Source organism: Paramormyrops kingsleyae, chromosome 25 (genome assembly GCF_048594095.1).
Source record: "Paramormyrops kingsleyae isolate MSU_618 chromosome 25, PKINGS_0.4, whole genome shotgun sequence".
NCBI lineage: Eukaryota > Metazoa > Chordata > Actinopteri > Osteoglossiformes > Mormyridae > Paramormyrops > Paramormyrops kingsleyae.
The window spans coordinates 21989180-22009900 of record NC_132821.1 but is presented as its reverse complement, the minus strand read 5'-3'; the positions used below and the strand labels follow the sequence as shown (position 1 = coordinate 22009900).

At 46.8% G+C, this 20721-nt stretch overlaps 2 protein-coding genes across 3 annotated transcripts; both read right to left on the bottom strand.

Annotated features, from left to right (window-relative positions):
- Positions 1 to 58: 58 nt before the first annotated feature.
- Positions 59 to 6772, bottom strand: LOC111837444 (uncharacterized). The gene is made up of 14 exons (XM_023799515.2): positions 6742 to 6772; positions 6552 to 6626; positions 6133 to 6216; positions 5879 to 5929; positions 5723 to 5770; positions 2232 to 2317; positions 2095 to 2147; positions 1981 to 1995; positions 1726 to 1857; positions 1242 to 1415; positions 1078 to 1152; positions 618 to 692; positions 257 to 307; positions 59 to 92 (listed from the first exon to the last, which is right to left on the bottom strand). Exons 1-12 carry the CDS (start codon positions 6757 to 6759, stop codon positions 619 to 621), a joined length of 885 nt encoding a protein of 294 aa, XP_023655283.1. The 5' UTR covers positions 6760 to 6772; the 3' UTR covers positions 59 to 92; positions 257 to 307; position 618.
- A 2022-nt stretch (positions 6773 to 8794) lies between these two features.
- On the bottom strand, positions 8795 to 18445 carry sparcl1 (SPARC-like 1). Of its 2 annotated transcripts, none has more exons than XM_023799186.2 (11): positions 18003 to 18445; positions 15949 to 16016; positions 15635 to 15700; positions 14582 to 15322; positions 13842 to 13944; positions 13219 to 13340; positions 12947 to 13067; positions 11896 to 12032; positions 10526 to 10674; positions 9707 to 9855; positions 8795 to 9499 (listed from the first exon to the last, which is right to left on the bottom strand). In XM_023799186.2, the coding sequence occupies exons 1-11, from the start codon at positions 18118 to 18120 to the stop codon at positions 9471 to 9473; spliced, it is 1803 nt and encodes a 600-aa protein (XP_023654954.2). In that variant the 5' UTR covers positions 18121 to 18445; the 3' UTR covers positions 8795 to 9470. The 2 variants fall into 2 exon arrangements, with proteins under 2 accessions (XP_023654954.2, XP_023654955.2); XM_023799187.2 differs by lacking the exon at positions 18003 to 18445 and adding an exon at positions 16441 to 17589.
- Positions 18446 to 20721: the final 2276 nt, after the last annotated feature.

Here is a 20721-nt window from a genome sequence, read left to right as displayed (position 1 = left end):
CACCGTCTAGTAGGCCGATATGCACCTGATATTTAAGCGTTGCTGAAGAGAGCCCCACCCTCAGTTGGGGTCGGCATTATCTGAGTTGGAACCTAAAGGGATAAAAATGACCATATGTCAACTGTGTACATTCATTTTAGAGCTTTTCTGAAAATATCATTTCCCAGGAGCACAGAAGCTAACAAATACTAGTGCCGCTGAAGGATATTAAGGCACTGGAAACCATTAAACAGCCCAAGAGCCATTTGTAGTGTACCTCATTGCTTGTAGACAAGCTCCCGCCATAAGTCATCCTGGGAGCAAAGCGCTGTGGGAGTGAAACAAGGAATTCTGGGCATCAATTTCTGCTCACGGTTACCATTTAGCGTGTTAGCATTTATCACTAGTGGTTACCATTTAGCATGTTAGCATTCATCACTAGTGGTTACCATTTAGCATTAGCTCCAAGTGGTGGGGCACCTCTGCCATCACAGGTAGCTAGGTATTTATGCTTTGATAATATTTATTCTACACATTCCTTGTCAATAAAGCATTATTATAATCCTAGTCATTAAACAGAGCAGTTGAAATGGCTCATCGTTCACAGTGAAGGACAACCTCCTCTGAGTCCATCTTACCTTATATATCCGCGTACGTGGAGCTGCGGTCATGGCCTGCTGTCCCATCCGAACCCCATCCCAGCCTGGAGCTCCCTGTGCATGGAGATTTCAGCTATAACTTTAACATCGAATGGGCAGTTCCTCTCATGCACTGCCCTGAGAATTATTTAATCCCCTCACTTAAAAAATCAGTTTCAGTTTAATTCCAATTATGATTTAGCCAAATATATCTGTGTAGAAAGTGCGTTCACATGTTGAGAATGATATTCCATTCCGCAATCCTGCATAATTGCTTAAATGGTACGCGGTTAGATTACATACATTACGTCTGTAAGATTACAGAGTGATCTTATTGAATTAACTAGAAAAAATGCAATTAAACCAAGACTGTTATAACGATTATTACAAAGAGGTTTGTGATCTTCATAAAGTTTGACTAGAGCCCTCAAAGGAAAGAGGAAGTGTCAGTTTGAATTACTGTAGCTTGCTGCTGGGCTGGGTTGGCTTCTCGTAGAAAGTTTGGTTGCGGTGCACTGGGATAGTTCGGGGATCCCTGAAAGGACAAAATTGTACCTGATATAGTAGGTGCAGTGACTGATTTTTGATTGGATACAGGCTGTGCATAGCAACACATAGATTTACCCCATTGGCCGGAGAGACCATCTGTCCCGGCAGTGGCTGTTGCAGCGGCAAACTGGGATTCGGGTTGAAGGGAACCATATAAGGCAACTGTTGTTGTGGGAGTCCATTGGGAGCATAAGGAATGCCGTAGGGTTGAGATGGGATCATGGGTGATAGTGGAACGCCCGGAAGCATCTACAAAGAGGCAGGATCTCAAGCAATAAGCAAAGTCATCCATTATAGAAGCACTTACATGACCTAATTTTGTGACATCATAACTGCAAACATGATGGATTATTTATGAACTGCAGAGCCATTAATAAGACAATTTGTAGCTCCTGTTGCTCAACAAGTAACATATTGTGATTGTGCAGCAACACAAAGGTTGTTGGTTCAAGTGCCAGGAAGCACACATGAATTGTATTACTTTCCTCTACTAGAAGTAGCTTCGGACAAAAGCATCATTAACAAGTGTCTCATTAAGGCCCGTGGCTGGGATACTCACCTGAGGGTACTGGGGTTGGAGGTATCCCCCTCCCATGTTGATCATGGGGGGTTGAGGCCCCCCCATCATGTACCCTGGGCTCAGAACCCCTGGCACCATTCCCCCGTTGAATCCTGGGAGCAGTCTGAGTTTCTGAGCAAGAAGGTCCATTTGGTTTACATCTATACAGATTCCCGCATTTCAGCCCCATTGTATATCACCGGCATACGTGATCACACCTTTCATCTCACAGATGATGAGAATGAATGGACCTACCTTCCCAAAACTGACCTAGAAGTGAAAGAGAGTAATGGTAAGTTTCCCGGCCCAAACAAAAAGACTCTTCTCTGCACCCATGACATGATTCCCGTATCATCCCTAGTTACTCACTTGAAGGACGATAAAAGTGAAGATCATCAGTGCTGGAATCTTCATTTTTCAGGCTGCATGAACCAAAAACAACTGACAATGTTATACTCATGCACTGAGGTACGACTTGCTAAAGACGCCGAACGTCTTAGACCTACTTGTAGAGTTGACCGAGTTCTCTGTTCTGGTGTTCAATTCTCCGTTCTGTTTTCCCTGAGGATTTCGAGGGAGCAAGTAGGTCGGACTGCCAAAAGGAAGCGTAAAATGAGTTTTTATAGGATTCTGGACATTTATAAGGGTGATAATTAGCTCGTGGCTGAGTTGGCAGGGAGCAGTAGCTCGTGCGGCCTTGTGTCCTGCCCATGTCCTCATTAAACACAACAGCATCACTGTGTGTGGGATTACATTAATTACAGGGTTCAGGCTTACGGGGGCGGCATGAAAAGCCCCTAATTTGTGACCACCAAGCCTGGACAAAAGTGCGGCAATCTGCGGCCGTCCAGGTCGATCCAATCTCATCAGATTCACTGGTATCGCGGGGAACAGAGCATGTTGGATTTAGGATCATCTGGAATGCTGCAGTGGCCTCCAGAGAGGTGTTTCTCCTTGTCCTCACGCCCCGGCTTGTCTCTGGGGATGTTAGGAAACATTTCATGGTTCTTTGACTTAAAGGTTTGGAGGTTACTCCTGCTGAATGATAGGGGCGGTTTGTGGCTCAGAGGGTTACGGTGATTTACTTGTGATTGGAAGGTCGTTGGTTCAAATCCCGTGGTCAGCAGAGCGATTTCACCGTTGCACCCTTGAGAAACGCCCTTAAACACAATTGCTCCAGGGACTGACTGACCCTGCCTTCTCAAAAAATGTACATCACTTTAGATCAAAGTATCGGCAAAAAAAATTAAATGTAACAAAGTCAACAAATTGTATAGTTTGATTTAAAATGTCTGTATTTCCTGTGGTCCCCCAAAACTGCTCAGGAAAAGCAATTGTAAGACAGATGTGTGCAGTGTCATCTATATGTAGTTTGTTTACTTTGTGGCACATGTGACAAACGTGCAGCATTTTTTTATTGGAAGCTTATTTTTACTTCTTCAGGAAGTGACTTTCTGATTGGCCTCGAGTTTCTGAGGGGCCCAGTCGTCCTGATCGTGGTTTGGTGCTGCTGCATTCGTCTGGGTTCAGGATGGGCCCATAACCCTTTCTGTGAGCCTCAGCGACATTTAAAATAAGTCTGTGATTATAGTTTTTCGCTCCACAGCGGGCGGCGATGTTGGAAAGCGCTGTAATTATAGCGGTTAATGACTTGCTCGTTCAACTTCCTGCCTCAGAAATAGCCTATGGTATGGATGTTTAATAAGGTGATTAAATATGGCAGTTTAATGCATTGTCGTAATGTCACTGTCAGAGTAATACATCAAGCTTCAAACTGAACAGATGGAAAATACCATCTCACACGAGATGAGGGACGGCAACATATGTATACAATTGTTAGTAACAGGGACAAAGAATTCACAGAAGAAGTATTACAATGAATTCTTTTATACATTGCATGTAATTTTATTTAGGAATGTATCTGATTATTTGGTTAACTTTGGTCTGTAGATTGTTTTCAAGTAAGTACAGGAATTATCATTTTTCTACACTTTTGCATTCATACCATCGTACTGCATGACAGTAGGCCAATACAGTGGCTCAGTGAGAAACAATGTGCGTTTCATTCGTACCCTCAGCTCTCTGTGAGTTTGCATGTTATTCCCATGTTTGCATGGATTTCCTGAGAATGTACCTTTTCCTTCTGCAGTCCAACAATATGCTGCCAAATGAATTGGCGTCTCTGAAACAGGGTCTGATTGGTCAGATAACTGGCTGTGAAAGATGGATGGATGAAGAACTGTAGCGACCTGGATTGATAACTGGTTAACGGATAGGAAGCAGCGAGTAGTTATAAGAGACTCATTGTCACAGTGGGCCTGCGTTCATAGTGGGGTACCGCAGGGTTCAATTTTAAATTTCCTAATTTACATAAATGATATAGACACCAATATATACAGTAAACTGGTGAAATTTGCAGATGACACCAAGGTGGGTGGTGTAGCAGATACTGAACTAGCGGCTCAGCAGCTACAGCGGGATCTTAATTTAATTAGTGACTGGGCTGACACCTGGCAGATGAAATTTAACATATACAAATGTAAGGTAATCCATGTAGGGAGCAGAAATATAAAGTACAGGTATTTTATGGGACCTACTGAAATAAAGGTAGCTGATTATGAGAAAGACCTTGGTGTGTATGTTGATGCTTCCATGTCTCATTCTCGCCAGTGCGGGGAAGCAATAAAAAAGGCCAATAGGATGTTGGGGTATATCTCCAGGTGTGTGGAGTTTAAGTCAAGGGAGGTAATGCTAAGATTATACAATTCCTTGGTGAGACCTCACCTAGAATATTGTGTACAGGTTTGGTCACCATATCTTAAAAAGGACATAGTGGCCTTAGAAAAGGTGCAGCGTAGGGCCACAAGAATGATCCCTGGTCTTAGAGGAATGTCATACGAGGAAAGGTTATTTGAGCTAAATCTGTTCAGCCTCAAGCAAAGGAGACTGAGGGGGGACATGATCCAGGTCTATAAGATTCTAAGAGGTTTGGATGCTGTTCAACCGAATAGTTACTTCAGCATTAGTTCAAATACAAGAACTCGTGGCCATAGGTGGAAATTAGCTGGAGAACATTTTAAACTGGATTTAAGGAAGCACTTCTTTACACAGCGTGTAGTCAGAGTATGGAATAGTCTTCCTGATAACGCAGTGCAAGCTGAATCCTTGGGTTCCTTTAAATCACAGCTAGATAAGATTTTAACAACTCTGAGCTATTAGTTAAGTTCTCCCCAAGCGAGCTCGATGGGCCGAATGGCCTCCTCTCGTTTGTATAGTTCTTATGTTCTTATGTTCTTAAGTATGATGCAGATGTATGGGTTGACTTCAGTGCAATGATAATAAAAGTGACAGCTGACATAAAGACGGTTTGATTTCCATATGTGCTGCATGAACGCTTATAAAATGTACATATTCACCGACAATGTTCAGAGTGTAAGAACTGGTTTATTAAGACGTCACTTTTGGTGCCATTTTACACTTTTGGGGTGTTGATCTAGTACAGTGATACATGCAGAAAAAAATGAAATTGATCAAAACTGTTCAAACAGCAGTTATGAATTTAGTGACAGTAAAACTAGCAAGATGAGTTCCACTGTGGACTGTTCCCACCCGGTCAACTCAGATATTGGTGAGAACTTCATAATCCAAATAATCTCCAGACCCTGAAGATTCCTCCACTGTTGGTCTCTCTTGCCAGGGAAGAGTCTGTAAACAAACATACTGTTCCATATGTAAGTGTTTCATAGTGCTGGTCATAGTGCTGAACAGCAATGAATGTTTCATTTGACAAATCACATTTAGACTTGAGATCATCATCATACAGCACTCTTACGTTTGTTGGAAACTGGTCGATTTCCGGAACGCTTAGCTTTCTTTCAGGTGACAACGTCAGAAGCTGTGAAGGAGTCAGTGTATTTGAATGTGTTAAGGCAAGATTCCGGATTTTGGGGGTAGGTTTCCGAGATAGATGGAGAGATGTGCTTGAGAGACACGGTACCTTTAAGACCTCAGCCAGGGACGGCCTTGCATGGGGAACTGGGAACGTCTGAGAACAAAAGTGCGGGTTTTGGGCTTGAGTCATGGTTGTGAGAGTAGTCATGCCGATGAAAGAATTTCAGGTTTTGGGGAAATAAATACCGATAATGGCACTCACCTCTGGTTCCACTGGGCCGGGCGTTGGAACCGAATCTGCGGGAGCTGAGCGCTGAGGAGAACAAAAGAGCAGCAGTGAAATCAGGGGGCAACCAAGCTGGCTGGGCGACAAACACAGGATCCTGATGACATCCCATCTCCGCCTAGCTGGTCTTCATTCCCCATAACCCCATAACCCCAGAGTTAGCATCACCCAGCTGTATGAATGAAGGAGGTGTGCTTGAGTAATGGTGGGGGGGGGGGGGGGGGGCACACCTTGACCATACGAGCTGCATTTCCTGCTCCTTGGGCCCCCATCATTGGCTGCATGATGGTATTTCCGGCCCCCAATGGGAGAATCTGACAGGAAATATTGAGATCCAACATCACTGCCCCCATATTCTTCTGATTACAGCATTATTCCTTAGATAATTATATATGATCTTTTCATGTATTAACTCTGTCTATCACTTTTCAGGAGGTAATGATTCGAAATCAATCCTGATGTGCGTTAGACGATGCTCAGGACAGCCCAAAATCATAGGGGACTCGTATGAGCCCCCACACACACGCAGGTTAGGGGCAGTTTGGAGTCGCTGGTTGCTGGCTGCTGCAAACCCTTTAAAACGGGGGGAGAACAGTCCAGATGCTGAGCCGGGAATGGATCCAAATCCACAAGCCTGTCTTTGTCTTACCTGTATCATCTGGCCGGGATTCAGCACAGGAAACTGCAACCCCCCCTGGGGAACAACAGCAAACAGGGGGGGCACCTGGGAACACAGCCAGCACCGAAAAACCCCGTAAACAAAGGCAGCAGCACTGGTGGCCAAATCGCGTCAGACTGTAACGCACCTTTGACCCGCCTCCTTGGCCCAAAGGACTCACCCCATTGGCTGGCTGCATTTGAGGGACGGGCAGCTGTGGCTGAGCCATGGGGAACGCCAGGGCCTGCTGCAGCCCCATGCCGGGCACCAGGGGCATGCCAGCCTGGCCAATCGGAAGGCCCGACTGTGGGATAAACATGGGCTGGCCAATGGGGATCAGCTGTGGCACGGACACGCCCATAAGGGAACGTCACAGAGCACCGGATTAGTATAATAACATACTTATAGCATAACAGAAGAGAACAAAAACAATCAACAGCTTCAAGATATGTGGGAGCTGCTCTGAGAATGATCACATTAGATCCGCAGCCTTCGTCGGACCTGTCCAAGCGGGGCCTGTCCGAGCTGGGCCTGTCCATTTAAAAGCATTCCGTTCCCAGCACCGGGATTAAGCCCATTAGGAATGCCAATGCCATTCGCTGCTCCTGCGTTTGCAACGGCCGCCTGCAGAAGAAGACAGGGCTCACGGTGTCTGTCTCTCTGTCGCCAGACATTACAAAAGTCACAAAAAAATGACGCGGTGCGATCCGTACCTCGGCACTCGATGTCTCATCAGATTCGGCCTGGGACTGAGGGAAAGGTGGATACAGCAGAACTTCAAGACACGCAGAGGCAAAAGGATTAACACCAGAACGTGAAACTCACCAGAAGCACCACCATCGGCAAGAAGAAGAACCAGCCGCAGATCATGGTTTGCCTTCCACGGAGGAAGAGGAAGATGGACACAAGCTGTTTTAATAACATCAGCTACGCATGGTTATTAATACCCTAGTCTCATTTACAGACAGAAGGTTTAACCTAATGTTCAGCTCACACACCAACAGAGAGCAAAAGCATGGAAAGAAATTAATATTTAATATTAGCAAAGTACTTTAGTTTGATGATACTCAGTGAATACCTGGAGATGGATGCGAATGAGCAGTTAGTCTACCTCAGGTTAGTTCCTTGTTCCTGTAATATGACATCAGAAGCTGAGCTATTTTCCCTGCAAGCTGCCCTTTTAAAACGCTCCTCGTATTCTTCACCAGCCACGGCCCAATCAGAGCTCTGCTCTGGCTGCTGAGTCATCCTGGCATCGCCATCTTCGCTTTGACCAGACCATGGGCTTGGCCAATCATGCTTGGCCCATTGTGGTCCTTCAACCGGGCCCCATAATGACCATTTAATGAGTACTGCTGCAGGGAATCCCTGATACTCCAGCGTCTTCTGTGCCTGTTTTCCTGATTGCACTCTAATGTTCGTGCAAACATGGCGGTTGTGTCGGGATTAGTGGGATGGATCAGAACTTCACCAGTGACTGTGGCCAACATGCCCCAGCTTAAACCCTCAAAATATCTACCTGGAGTGGTGACATCATCGACCTCTAATCGCGTTTGTACATTAGTCATCTCTAGCTCTCATTGCACTCACTCACACACACACACACCCACATCTCAACATTTTCAAAAAGTAACTGTTACCTGCCCTCGTTTGAACATTTCTTTCATTCTTTTTGTTATTTTATCGTTGTTCGTGCGTCAATCAATCCTGATTGATAGCAGCTGTGTGCGCCTGAACCCATACCCAGCGCCGAGATCTTCTGTTCTGTTTAGTTCCCCACACACTGCAGCATATACCAATACATAAGAACATAAGAAATTTACAAAGGAGAGGAGGCCATTCGGCCCATTAGCTTGTTTAGGGAGAACTTACCCAATAGCTCAGAGTTGTTAAAATCTTATCTAGCTCTGATTTAAAGTAATCCAGGGTTTTAGCTTGCACTACACTAGCAGGAAGACTATTCCATACCGTAACTACACGCTGTGTAAAGAAGTGCTTCCTCAAATTCGTTTTAAGATGTTCTCCCGCTAATTTCCACTTATGGCCACGAGTTCGAGTATTTAGACTAATATTGAAGTAGCCATTTGGCTGAACAGCATCCAGACCTGTTAGAATCTTATAGACCTGGATCATGTCCCCCCTTAGTCTCCTTTGCTTGAGGCTAAACAGATTCAGCTCAGCTAACCTCTCCTCATAAGACATTCCTCTAAGACCAGGAATCGTTCTCGTAGCCCTTGGATTGAACAAGAGACCTTTATTAGAAGGGTTAATTTAAGGAACAACTTGTAACTGAAAAGAATCTGAGAGTTTTTCACCCACGATTTTAACAGGAGTAATGGAACATTTTTACATGTAAACATTGACTTACAGTCTACAACAGATGCAGTAACACCAACATTATCAGAAATGGAATTTAAGGTGACAAAGCAAATTAAGCAAAAGGAAAATGATCTGTATAAATCTGCATTAATCTACAGCAGTAAGTGTTAGGATTCGCTCACTCATTCATCTAATTCAAAAACCTCTGATCCATCTGCGGTATCAGATTAAATTCAGTACATTCAATATTGACTCGTAATTATCCTGCGGTACTGTATTCCTCAACACAGACACACACACATCTGTATGTGTTTACAATCAAAATCCATGGATTTTCTAGAACATTAAAGTAACACATTATTCCATATCATTTTATTCCTCCTAAAGCCATATGCTTTGAATTTACCCACAACATTTGTTCAAACATACTTTCATACTCCATGTATTAGGAGAGAAAACAAGACAAATTACTCTGCTCTTTTATTCCATCCCACCACACCGTTGGTCTACTTGGTCTCCTTCTCGAACATCACGGATCGCGTGCAGGAAGAAACACTGATGAAGACCGAGGGTCTGGTACTGAGTCTGAGGTTACATCAGCAGGTTTGTATCCATGTCCGCTGTAGGGAGAAAAGACAGGAGGGCAAAATCAGAGTGAGGCTGTGACCACAGTGCAATAAAAGGGGCTTAAATAAGCCTTAATGATAATTTCATAAGCAGCACGGGACGCAGGTAAACCGTGTTTCTAAAATACACTGCAGGAAGTTAGACGAAGGCCAGACCATACCACTTTCGGGTCGGGAGGGCGGGACTTCCTCAACTCTTACCATCCCTGATCCCCAAGCAGCGGCCCCACTCCTTGAAGGACACGAGGCCATCCTTGTCCCTGTCACATTCCCGGAAGAAGCGGGAGGTGCAGTGCTCCATGGGGACCAACAGCGCCCTCAGCTGGGCCAGCTCTGCGTGGCAGAGGAGCCTGCCCAGCACAGGAGAGGGAGCCAGGGTTAGGGCCTGGGGGTGTCTGCTGATGGACTTCCAGTGCCCTTAGTTTTTACTTATGCTATTTCTGTTATATTTCTACCTAAATTACCTTTTGTTCTATTTATCCATCACTATGCTACTGGCCAAAGACCCCCCCCCCCCAGAGATTAGTAAAGTTCTGACTTAGCATAGCTTAGCTCAATAGTAAAGCCAGAAATGAAAACATGGGTGGATCAGCAGAAAATCAGGTGGGCCAGTCCCATAACAATTCACTTGGTGACAAAATCACACTATAGACTCAATTACATATGTTTTTTTAATCAGTTTTTTTAATGACCCGTGGCATTGCTAAGAGCAAATGAACAAAGAGAAAGAAAAAAAGTATTAGCATCTCAACGGCACATTTTTTCTGACTGATTTATCTAGGTACATACCTGTCAGACACAACCGTTTTATAGTACTGTATCACTCACTGTGAATGCTGAATGGATGTGCCTAAGTTCCACTGGCTGCAGTAGGCCTAGCCTAGCCTAGCTTAGCTTAGCCTAGCCTAGCCTAGCTTAGCCTAGCCTAGCCTAGCCCAACCTAGGTTATTGTATGTGAGGTATATCATGTCTGGAGCCCAGGCAGGCACTTGATGCGCGATCATCTGTCCCAGTAGCTACCTGTCCGTGGGGTGCTTGTCCATCTGAGCAAACTGCCAGTGCACGAGGTAGATGTACCCTCGGGAGTTCTTCTCAAAGTCCCGGGCCAGCATCTTGATGGAGTGCTCCCCTGTGTGGAGGCGCCTTTCGCTCTCAAATATCTTCTGTACCTGCAGTGGGAGTGGACGAGGGGGGGGTTCTGGTTCAGCCCCCGGGTTATGTGGGGGCTGTGGCTCGGCATTCTAGGTCAGTTAGCTGGAGAATTGGGCAGGGAACCTGTCTGCAACCTGCAAAACTGAAAGCTCATAAAAGTTTTACTTACACAAAAGTGTTCTGGGGGCAGAAGAAAAAAATGATTTGTTCAGAGAACTAACCAATCAGCTTATAGAAGAGGTGGGTCCAAGTAACTAGAGGAGGTGGGACCAACCAATCAGATGTCTTGATGTCCCGCCTCCTTTAGTTGCTCGGACCCACCTCTTCTACAGTCTAATTGGTTATCTCTCTATACCAATCATTTTTCAAACTGAATTGGCTGCTTTTAAACTGATGTAGATGATTCTATATAACAGTGTCTGCTAAATAAGGCCATTATCATTATCATTTTATTGAGCAACTAAAAAGTCCTTCAGTCTCATACTCATACATGATGGGTAATTAAGAGACTAGGAATAGATGGACAGAAAATACACACACTGAGCCCAGGAGATATAAGCCCAAAACACTGCATATATGAGCCAACAGTGTGATCCAACGAGCCACCAGGGAACCATGAGCATTTTCATCTTTGAGCAAATTTCATGACCCTGATTCTCTGGGCGCATGCTGCAGTGGAAACTGCCCAATACGAAGAGAGATAAGTGACATTCTTATTAGACAATCCTTACGTTTGGCTTAAGTTATCTGGCTAATGAAGAAATCCTGCTTTACGAAATACCCCCCTGGGGCCGATCTACTGAAACCCTGCGTCTCCTTTTCTCTGCTGCTTGGTCAAGAGCAAATTTTGGGCAGGAGTAAGTGGGTCGGTTTGATTTGTGGCTCGCTGAGCCCAGCTAGGCGTGTTATTTAGTACGGCTTATATTTGGAGCCCTCCTCAGTGCAGTTTGCTGGTTCCCTGTACATTAAACCAGTGTTTTCTAATCCGTTTTTTGTGGAATGAAGTGAAAAAAAAAAAGTCTGTCTGGCAGGGCGTTGGGAGGGAGCCAAAACATGGACTGGCTGTGGGTCCCTGAGGACCGACTGAGAAACACTGGATGAAACCTTTGCAATAGGCCTAGCACTGCCTCCCAGTGTCTGTGTAGGAGAGAGACACTTAGGCAAGTTATCCGGCTGTATCTCTGTGGGGCGTGAAGCTGTACGGTGAAGCCAAGATGCCCAGAAGGCCGGTCACCCACTCGCAGCTGCTGCTTGGCGCTCAGGAAGCCGGGGATGTGCATGTCATGCTCGTACAGCTGCAGCAGGATCTTCTTCAGCCAGTCACGCATGCGTAGGGGGACCTGAGCCAGCTCCCCGTCATGGCAGGACGCAATGTCTGGGGGGTGGTTGGTAAACTGACTCTCAGCTCTTCACTGTCGAATCTACATTTCTTACAGATGAAGGTGCTTTTTTAATGTTCAGCATTTATTGTAATGTCCACAGTTTGTGCTGAAGTATTGATGGAGGTGTGGCAACAGACCACGGCTCCCTAACTGATTCCCACTCAACCAAGAATGTGCTTGATCTCCAGGACCATTCAGAACCTTCAGAACCCCGTTTCCGAAAAAACTGGGACGCTGTGTAAAACGTAAATAAAAACAGAATGCAATGATTCGCAAATCATATAAACCCATATTTCACTGAAGATTGAACAAAGGCAACATATCAAATGTATGAATGTATGAAATGAAATTGAGAAAGTTTTGAAAAGTTGTGCAAATTTCAAATTCAAATGATGGACACCCCATCCTCCAGGCTAAAGAGGAGGAGAACCATCCAGCTTGGTTAGACTGGCCTGCCTGCAGTCCAGACCTGTTACCCCATGAAAACATTTGGCTTCTCATGAAACGAAAAATACGACAAAGGAGACCCCGAACTGTCGAATAGTTGAACTCCTATATCAGGCAAGAATGGAGCAACATTTCACTTTCAAAACCCCAGCAACCGGTCCCAGCACAGTGGTAAACACGGCCCTGTACCAGCTGTTTTGAAACAGCTGGCATCAAATTCAAATTGAGCATATGTCATAAAACAATAAAATTCCTCAGTTTCAATCTATTTTCAATTAAATATGGCTTTATATGAATTGTAAATCATTGTAAAAAAAATTTACACAGCGTCCCAACTTTTCTGGAAACTGAGTTGCAGTAATAACCTTGGCAGCTCTCCTTGGCATAGTTCTTTTGATATAAGAGAAATATTTTTTTGACTGGCCTCACTGTCCACCAAGTCCCATGAAGCAACACATACGTTTGCAGGGTCCGTCGTAGTCGAGGTGGAGTCTGTGACCTCGCTTGGTGCCCTTGAGGTTGCATTTGGTCGCGAAGAACAGGCAGGTGCTGTCGTAGGTCTTGTTATCTGTACCACAGACCTACACAGACAGGGGACTTAGCTGCTGAGTGTCCTAATGTTCTGGCCAATCCTAGAACAAAGCCTTTCATAGTTCCTTTTTGACAAATCCAGATTGCCATGTAATGTACTACCTGATCTTCGGTTTGTAAAGGAGAAAACCCAGTACTCACATGCTCAAACTCGCTGGCGCTCGGAGTACATGTCAGGGGGTCTTGACAGACACACCCAGGGTGACCCCCACGATCGAGCTGGCATGTCTTCCCACGCTTGCACGGGAAAGCGTCACAGAGGTCTGAAAAAGCAGACGAAAGTCCCCAAATAAGCAAGACCCTAAACTGGACGTTGTAGAAATAAAATCCACAGCCTGCCATTCTCATACCCAGCATGCACTGTGACAGTCATTCTTACTCTATAAGCTCTGGATGAGCTTCCGATCAAACTCTGATGATCCAGAGGGAAGTTTAATGTCAGGGATGTGGTGTTTTTTAATCTGATTTACTTGTTGTGTAAATGTTATGCAGCTTCCCGTGGATAAAACAGGCTGCTGGAACGTGCGCTTTATTTTTATGCCTGCTGTAAGATCTGCAGAAAACAGAGGTTGAAAACAATGTGAGTGGCGGCCCAGGCGAGCGCTGTAATCTCCACGCCCGCGGGAGTCGGCCTGCGGCCGTTTGTTTTGGCAGACCGGCGCGGAGCTTGACGATACTCCCCCGGCAAGCCAGGAAAAGAGGCCCGGTCAGCAGATTCCTGCGGTGGAGCCGTCGGGAAGGCCGTGCGCCGAAACGCCACTCACCGGCTGCCGCTAGCCTCTGTGCCTCATCCCCAGACGGCCCACTGGAGGCGTCTGGCCGCCGGGCCTTCTGGGCCTGTGTGGGATTCCTGACCCTGGGAGAAGCCTGCAGGATTTTGGGGATTGGTTACCTACTGGTCTCTCCCCGCTTCCTGCTACACTACATCACATAACGTGACTCTTATTTATCTAACAGACGCTTTTTCCCAAAAGCGACATACAAGTAAGGCGGATACATCACAAGCAAATGGCAGGTTAAGGAGCCGAGTTTGGCGTAAGTGCAGCAATCAGCGGCCAGTAATTAGCGCCTGGTAGCATTGCAGCCAGAGCAGTGCAGTACGGTAGAAATGTAGCCAGAAGCTAATGAGAGCGCTAGTCAATCAAAGACAAGTGCAGAAGGAGCGTTCAGGATATGCAAGAGACCTGCTAAAATCATAGGTGAGGATAAGCCAGTAAAGACAGTAAGAGTTGGGTAATTCAGGTCCAGAGAGTGAAAATCCAGACGAATTTTGTTTCAACCAACCAGTTGAGTATAAAGAGTTACAGTGACAGAGTACTCAACTGGTTGGTTGAAACAAAATCTTGGTCTCGACTTTAACTCTGAAACTGAGCTACCCACCTCTGAAGATCAGTGAAGTGTCCGGAGACTAATGAAGATCCGCAGTCTATCCTAGGGCACACATGGTGCTAGAGCTGTGAACTGCATAATGAAATGCAGCCCAGGACACTGTGTGAAGGTTTACCCATCTCCCGGACGTCTCTGCAGACTTATGTGGCATGCCGTCCGTGGTTTCCGGATCTTTCTCGGCCTCCTTGGTCACGTGGGCCCCATTCTCCTGGTCCAGCCCTTTTCTGATTGGCCGCTCGCCCTTACGTTTCCTCACTTTGTCCTTGGAGATCTCTGCACTGTCCCAGACTGCAGTTCTCCAGGCACCCCCCAGTTCCAGGCTAGTGTTACCTTCCCATGATGTTCGGTCAGTGGCTTCCTGGGCTCCCCCAGGGCTGATGTCCATGTTCCCCTCTGGAAACTCACGGTTTGCCGCCGGATCTCTATCCTGTACCTCTTCTGAGGACAGGAAGTTGGGTCCCTCGGCGAGAGGCATCGCGCCAGTTTCGCTGGTCTCTTCAGACTCCAGACCCTCCATATAGTCCTGACTGTCCCCATCATAGTCCAGATCTGTGGGGATTTCTGCCTCTGACTCACTGTTGCCCCCTTGTGCTACGTCCATGTCTTCCTTGACCCCCCTGGGCCTGCCCAGAGGCCCCTCCCTCTCCTTCTCCCCCAGCAGACGGGTCAGCACCACCTTTCTCAGCAGGACCGGTTCGGTCCTGTCCTCACCCTGACCCCCAGTCAGGTACGTGCCATCCTCTCTGTTAGCAACCTCTGGAGCGTCGTAGCTAACATCTTCTCCTTCCTGTTCCTGGCTGCTGGCCTCGAAGGCGATAAACGTGGGCAGGATGTCTTCATCCATCCCCGGGGGCTCCTGAGTGACATATTGGGAGGGAAGCACAGGCTGTTATGATCTCCTTACCCACAGTACAGCTAGGAGGTCTCCATGCAATCCTAAACCAGGTTTCTCAAAATGTGGTTCTCAAATTATACCACCAGGGGGCACTCTGAGCACCACTGGACCACGGTAATTTTGTTACTGAGATTCAGGTTATTGTGCTTTTTTCCCACAAATGAGGCACTTGGCTGCTTTGGTTTGGTCCGAAGTGAGAGCCACTGCACTGGGCTAATGAGCTTCGCTAACAGGACATTACTGAATTCCACCGAATGTGAGGAGGAACATTACCATGTCTTGGAGCATCAGCAGGGACTTCAGAGAAATGGAAGGCCTGTTCGGAGGCTGGCTCCATACCTGGGGTCAAAGGTCACAACGGTACAGCAAGGCAGAGATTATGGAAAGAATCACCACTGTCATTTTACCTGTGTTTGTTAATCAAAGCTGAATTATATTTAAATACTTAAATGCTTACTGTGTAATGATCACAATACAATAGATCGTGCACCATAAACACAGATTTTGGGCTGTACTTATGATGGTGGTTAGTACAATACGACACGCTCGGCCCGAACGAGGGAGGACCAGACAGGATCTGTACTCACGGACGCCAGTGACGCTAAAGCCAAAAGGCAGGGGATTGTGGGACACGTCTTCATTACCCAGAATGCACCTGGAAACATCACAGACAGAATTCACCCCGGGGCAACAGGTTAGATTACAAATTACTGTTAATCGCTTTATTGTTAGATGTCATAACTGTCAACTAATGGAACAAGAGGCAGTGCAGCTTGGAGGGAAAAAAATTAAGGCTGCACAATATCGCATCTCAACTATATGGAGCATGTGCACTAATCACCAGGACTTCAGATGACGGGTGAAACATTTCTCCGGACGCTGGCTTCCCGGTACAATGCAGACGTTTACTTATGCACAATTCGGTAAGCAGATTAGTAGTACGCCTAAAAAATTAATGACAGCCGTATTGTGATGCCCACAAGTTAGTATTCGGTATAAATACGGCATATCCTTATGTTTAATAAACGTGTCGGACTTTAAACTGCAAAAGGTACCAGCACACCAAGCCGTCTTTTTACCTTGTTTATCCACAAAATCTCCTCTTTTAAAAGATATTGTGGTTGCTGAGCTGTTCCTCTTCACCGCCGCTTCAGTGCATATTGCTTCCATGATTTATCAATACGGTTCCATGTGGCGTACTCCGCTAAACCAATTTAATACAAGCCTAGAAAAAATCCTTCACAGACATGCAAGGAAATTTTCACCCCCCTCCACATAAGCTACAATTTCCTCAGCTTTTCAGGCCTAGCGTGAGTATATGTTTTGCCCGTAAAGGCTATCATTCTGTGTGAAGGCCAGTTCCATCTGTATGCATGCTGAACTTCACACGTAACCAGGGGCGAGATTCCAAATCCCGGGGCCCCCGCACATTAAAATATAATCTCTGCTGGCATGTCCCTGGGATCCCTGAATCGTTCAGGCTTCCCACCCCTCCCGTAACATCTGCCCAGGCATCAATAAGGTTACTTAGTCGCCATGACAACGGGCACTGAGATGCATTGAGGGTCGGGTGGTACTGAGCAAATAGCTCGAGGAGGGGGTTGAGTAAGCAGACACTGGCTTTGTGTCTGTGCGGAGCCAGGGGCCCCATCAGGAAGGCAAGGAGCCCCCCCCCTTCCCAAATCCCCTGCCTGACAAAAATGATAAATTACTTCCCATAAGTCTCCTGGGAATGTTAGCCCTTTTCTTTTCATTTTAAACCAAACATCAAGTCAACCCAATATTGACATTTGTTCTGTCCTGAGACTTGGTCTGGAGGATTCGGCCCGTGTCTGTATCAGCTCTGTGTAACGGCACGAACCATGGAGCGGCTGCGCTTCTGGTGTCATTCCAACAATCTCATCTACACTACAGACAGAAACTGTAATTCAGGTGCCTATAGTCACAGAGAGTGGGGACAGTCTGTGCGGAGCTTTCAGCTAAAACTACAGGTAATCCATCACGGAGCGCGCACTTCCAGCGTGTCGGACATGTAGAGACCGCTAAAGCTACGGGTAATCCATCACGGAGCGCGCACTTCCAGCGTGTCGGACATGTAGAGACCGCTAAAGCGACGGGTAATCCATCACGGAGCGCGCACTTCCAGCGTGTCGGACATGTAGAGACCGCTAAAGCGACGGGTAATCCATCACGGAGCGCGCACTTCCAGCGTGTCGGACATGTAGAGACCGCTAAAGCGACGGGTAATCCATCACGGAGCGCGCACTTCCAGCGTGTCGGACATGTAGAGACCGCTAAAGCGACGGGTAATCCATCACGGAGCGCGCACTTCCAGCGTGTCGGACATGTAGAGACCGCTAAAGCTACGGGTAATCCATCACGGAGCGCGCACTTCCAGCGTGTCGGACATGTAGAGACCGCTAAACCGACGGGTAATCCATCACGGAGCGCGCACTTCCAGCGTGTCGGACATGTAGAGACCGCTAAAGCTACGGGTAATCCATCACGGAGTGCGCACTTCCAGTGTGTCGGACATGTAGAGACCGCTAAAGCTACGGGTAATCCATCACGGAGCGCGCACTTCCAGCGTGTCGGACATGGTGGGACCGAGTGGATGGCAGTAAAAAAATAGGAGTTTTACCTGATTCTCGGGCTCCAGATGGTAGAGGGAACTTTGTACCAGTGATAGGACGTCTTGCTGTTTGAGGCAGGGGGAGCCGGCACCCCTTTTTATCTCCCCCCCCCCCCCCCCCCCCCATGCAGTCTATTTGAACGGGGCTGCCTGTTATAACACTGTTACTGACATTAGTCTGCTTTATAACAAAAGGCTCTGTTGCTTAGTAGTTAGTCTTGGCCTCACAACCACAGGATTGGGGGTCTGATCCCCTCCTCCCTGTGTGGGTTTTCCTCATGTAGCGGGGGCTTCCTCCCCCAGTTCAAAACATGCAGTGTGAATTTGCATCTGGAAGTATCACACTGTGCGTGTGTGTGTGTGTGTGTGCGTGCCCTGTGATGGACTGTTAACCCCTTCCAGGGCTTACCGTGCCCCATAAGGTGCCCTAAAGGTGTGTCCTATAGGGTGTCCTGCCTCCTATAGGGTGTCCCGCCTCCTATGGGGTGTCCTGCGTCCTATGGGGTGTCCCGCCTCCTATGGGGTGTCCCGCCTCCTATAGGGTGTCCCGCCTCCTATAGGGTGTCCCGCGTCCTATGGGGTGTCCTGCGTACTATAGGGTGTCCCGCCTCCTATAGGGTGTCCCGCGTCCTATAGGGTGTCCCGCGTCCTATGGGGTGTCCCGCGTCCTATGGGGTGTCCCGCCTCCTATGGGGTGTCCTGCGTCCTATAGGGTGTCCCGCCTCCTATGGGGTGTCCTGCGTCCTATGGGGTGTCCCGCCTCCTATGGGGTGTCCCGCCTCCTACGCTTCCTGATCCAAGTTCCTTAACACTAAACTGGCTAAGCATCATGCAGGATGGATGAAATAATGTCAATTACCTTTTAAAAGTATATTAAACAGAATTCAGTCCTGACATCATTTGTTTTTACACTTGATACATCAAATACTGCTTGGTTTGATTTATATAACCCTAAAAGTCATATGTCAATAAATACGGAAATAGACATTTCAGTTGAGTAATAATGCAATGAATTTATTAGGCTTTTACTCAATATTTTGTCTCTTTTTTGGGGGTAAGAAACGTGAGAGACGTGGTGCTGAATCAAAGGCTTTGGCTAGGATGTGTGGCCGAAGAAAGTTTCGTTGGCCATTCTTCATTATAACCAGTTATTTGCCTTAGCACAGAGTGTAGCTCCATCTGGTGGAGAAAACGAAGAAAGACACCAAATAGAACGCTTAAGCGCGAGTCCCGAATCCCCGGATGCGAGGGCTGTTACCGAGTCCTGCCCCATGAACAGGGGCGGATTAACGCACAGGCTAGATATGGCTTAAGCCTAGGGGCCCCACGTGTGCCTGCCTGTAAGGGGGCCCCCATTGGCGCGGAGGGGGGCGGGGTTGGGGGGCCCACAGACTACTGTAGCCTAGGGGCCTCTGTGCACCTTAATCCGCCCCTGCCCATGAATATTCAGTTCTTCTCAGGTTAGTCCGACTCTTTTCAGATCCGTGACCCTGAACCGACTACAATCTGTAATTTTCACCCAAATAGTTTGAAAATCTGGTCTGTGAGGAGGCTTCATGAAATCCCATTTCATGTCTGTATGTGGGAAGTTAAACCCAAACAGAGAATGACATGTTGAACCCTTGGGTTATATATGCGTGTATAAATAGGCCTACCGAAGTTTTGGGGAAGGCTACTCCATCCACCTAAATACATCTATGTGGGCTGAAGGTACCAAATGATGGACTGATCCAGCAAGAAACAACTGTCATTTTCCCATAGAAATGAAGGGAAGTTTCGCTGGTCTCTAAATGAGTCTATCCCCATTTAGATAGGTACACCAACATGTGTGTGTCTGTGTGTGTGTCTGTGCATGTGTGTGTCTGCGCGTGCCTGTGTGTGTGTGTTTGTGTGTGTTTCTGTGCGTGTGTGTCTGTCTGTGTTTCTGTGAATGTGTGTGTGTATGTGTGTCTGTGCATGTGTGTGTCTGTGCGTGTGTGTGTCTGTGTGTGTGTGTGTGTGTCTGTCTGTGCGTGCGTATGTGTGTGTGTGTCTGTGTGTGTGTCTGTGCGTGCCTGTGCGTGTGTGTGTGTGTGTGTCTGTGTGTGTGTGTTTCTGTGCGTGTGTTTCTGTGCGTGTGTGTGTGTGTGTGTGAACACTTGTATTCACCTGTAAAGAGTCACAACAGGTTGGGTGTATGTAACTCTGTGCAGTTACGACTATCTATTATAGTAGAAACTGCATCCAAAAATGTAAGTCTGCTCTTTACCATAAATTCACTTAAATGTCTGCACCTGTTTTGAAAATGTCAAAATAAGTGAATAAAAACAGTGAATAATACACTTCTATGTCTCTTCCATTGTTTTTGCAGCCACAAGTTTGACCCTTGTTGTTTGCATAAATGGATAATTACTGTACCGTCTGCAAACCGCGTGCATTGTTTCCCTTGCAATTACTGCTGCATTTTAATTGCTAGTGCCATGTTTGATGCATAAACATGATGTCATTTCCAGGAAGTCTGGAATACTTCCTGATCTATTTATTGCCCAAGTCACCCGGCACGTTTTGTTTAAGGGAATCAGGGGAGGAAAACCTTCGGATTGAATACGACTGGATGACTCCGGGAGACACTATTAGGCTGAGGTCCAGAGACAGAAATAATCTTCAGGTGCGGAAGGTGGGAGGCGGGCTGAGTGTCAGAGAACCGTGGGGCGCGAATCCGCAACACGTGGATCTGAGGGTGTCACCA

Coding starts and splice junctions, on each gene's coding strand:
- sparcl1 (XM_023799186.2), bottom strand. CDS start 18,120: ATGGGGGGGGGGGGGGGGGGGGGAGATAAAAAGGGGTGCCGGCTCCCC. Junction 10,675..11,895: donor GCGCCAAGCAGCAGCTGCGA/GTGGGTGACCGG, acceptor CTCCCACTGCAG/GTACAGAAGATATTTGAGAG. Junction 9,500..9,706: donor CTGCTTGGGGATCAGGGATG/GTAAGAGTTGAG, acceptor TTCTCCCTACAG/CGGACATGGATACAAACCTG.
- LOC111837444 (XM_023799515.2), bottom strand. Junction 2,318..5,722: donor CCCTGGCTGAGGTCTTAAAG/GTACCGTGTCTC, acceptor TCCTTTTGGCAG/TCCGACCTACTTGCTCCCTC. Junction 693..1,077: donor CAGCCCAGCAGCAAGCTACA/GTAATTCAAACT, acceptor CTCCATGCACAG/GGAGCTCCAGGCTGGGATGG.